This window comes from Salvelinus sp. IW2-2015, linkage group LG4q.2 (assembly GCF_002910315.2).
Source record: "Salvelinus sp. IW2-2015 linkage group LG4q.2, ASM291031v2, whole genome shotgun sequence".
NCBI lineage: Eukaryota > Metazoa > Chordata > Actinopteri > Salmoniformes > Salmonidae > Salvelinus > Salvelinus sp. IW2-2015.
In genome coordinates this window covers 1,332,292-1,333,811 of record NC_036843.1, presented here as the reverse complement: position 1 = coordinate 1,333,811, position 1,520 = coordinate 1,332,292, and the positions used below count along the sequence as shown (strand labels likewise).

The window sequence follows — 1,520 nt, the reverse complement described above, 5'->3', positions numbered from 1 at the left end:
GTCTTAAATTTGCTGTGTGTGTGTTTACACATCGACTTAAGTGGAGTTGCAGACGTTTTGGTGCATGCATGCGTGTATGTAATAACTGGTGTATACTATGTGTGTGTGTGTTGTAGGTAAACACCAGTGTCGTATCCTGGTTGAGGGGATGTTCAGTCCCACTGATAGTCTGAGAGAGATCAGTCAACAGCTGTCCTCTGGCATGACCCAGGAGCTCACTGCCTTCTGCAACTCTCTGGGACCTGGTAAGACTGCTACTGATCTTCATTTGAGACAGTTTACTGCAGCAGGGAAATAGTCCTGCAGCAACAGGAAATTAGAATTATTATGTGGATTAGAATTGTTGGAATTCATTTTTTGTAGGGGTTAATACATTTTACATAAGGGAAGATCAAGTCTGAAATGTGCATTTCCTGCTTCTCATCGACAAAACTGTGATCAAATGACATCTGTACACAACCCACCTGGATGCTGAGAAAGTGTGTGTGTGTGTGTGTGTGCTGTCTCTTATACACATCTAGATGTGTATAAGAGACAGGTGTGTGACCTGTGTGTGTGACCTGTGTGTGTGACCCGTGTGTGTGTGACCTGTGTGTGTGACCTGTGTGTGTGACCTGTGTGTGCGACCTGTGTGTGTGACCCGTGTGTGTGAGCTGTGTGTGTGACCCATGTGTGTGACCCGTGTGTGTGACCTGTGTGTGTTTTGTCTCCGGTCCCAGGTCATGGCAGCCTACCTCGGCTGAGTGGTAAGGTGTCTGATGTGCAGGTTAGTTCCCTGCTCCAGAGCTGCTATCAGAACTGCCAGGCCCTGCCCAGGGTCTACCAACACTACGGACCCTCTCCCATACAGCCCCTGTCTGTAGAGATGCAGATACTACTCACTGTATACTACCTGGTGCAACTAGGTGAGAGCGATGGTTGATTTCATTTTTTAAATTTTTGTCATGCTCACAGTTACATTTGACATTGTAGTCATTTAGCAGATGCTCTTATCAAGAGTGATTTACAGGAGCAATAAGCATTGAGTGCCTTGCTCAAGGGCACATTGACAGATTTTTCCGTTGGCTCGGGGATTCGAACCAGCGACCTTTTGGTTACTGGCCCTAGCCCCTTAACCACTACGCTGCCTCAGTTAAAAAGGCTGAATTGTGCAGAATGTACTATTACATTGAGGCAATCATTAAAAACCTAGTGTGTAATAACTGGTTATTGACGTGTCCCTCCAGGCCCAGACCAGGTCCCACTGATCCAGGACCTGGAGCAGATCTTCATGCGCTCCTGGAGAGAGTCCCACCTCCGTGAGATTCGCCAGCACCAGCAGCCCCAGCCTGGCCTCTCCCTCCCCCAGGCGCCCTCTACACTGCCGGGGCTGCCACAGGCCCAGGCCCTCACCCCCTCCCAGCTGCCCTGGCTGGCCCAGCTGGCAGCCTCGTCATGTGGGGAGGGTGTGGTGGTGCTGGAGGAGAAGGCCTCGATGGCTCTGGGACTGGCTGGCACCTTCACTAGGCTGATGGAGGGAC

The 1,520-nt window shown here is 50.4% G+C and overlaps 1 protein-coding gene across 1 annotated transcript in view; it reads left to right on the top strand.

The window, feature by feature from the left end:
• greb1 (growth regulating estrogen receptor binding 1) overlaps positions 1 to 1,520 on the top strand; it is a 55,052-nt gene that overhangs the window by 26,215 nt on the left and 27,317 nt on the right. The window contains 2 exon segments of the mRNA XM_070443277.1: positions 714 to 905; positions 1,227 to 1,520. Coding sequence (XP_070299378.1) covers positions 714 to 905; positions 1,227 to 1,520 — 486 coding nt within the window.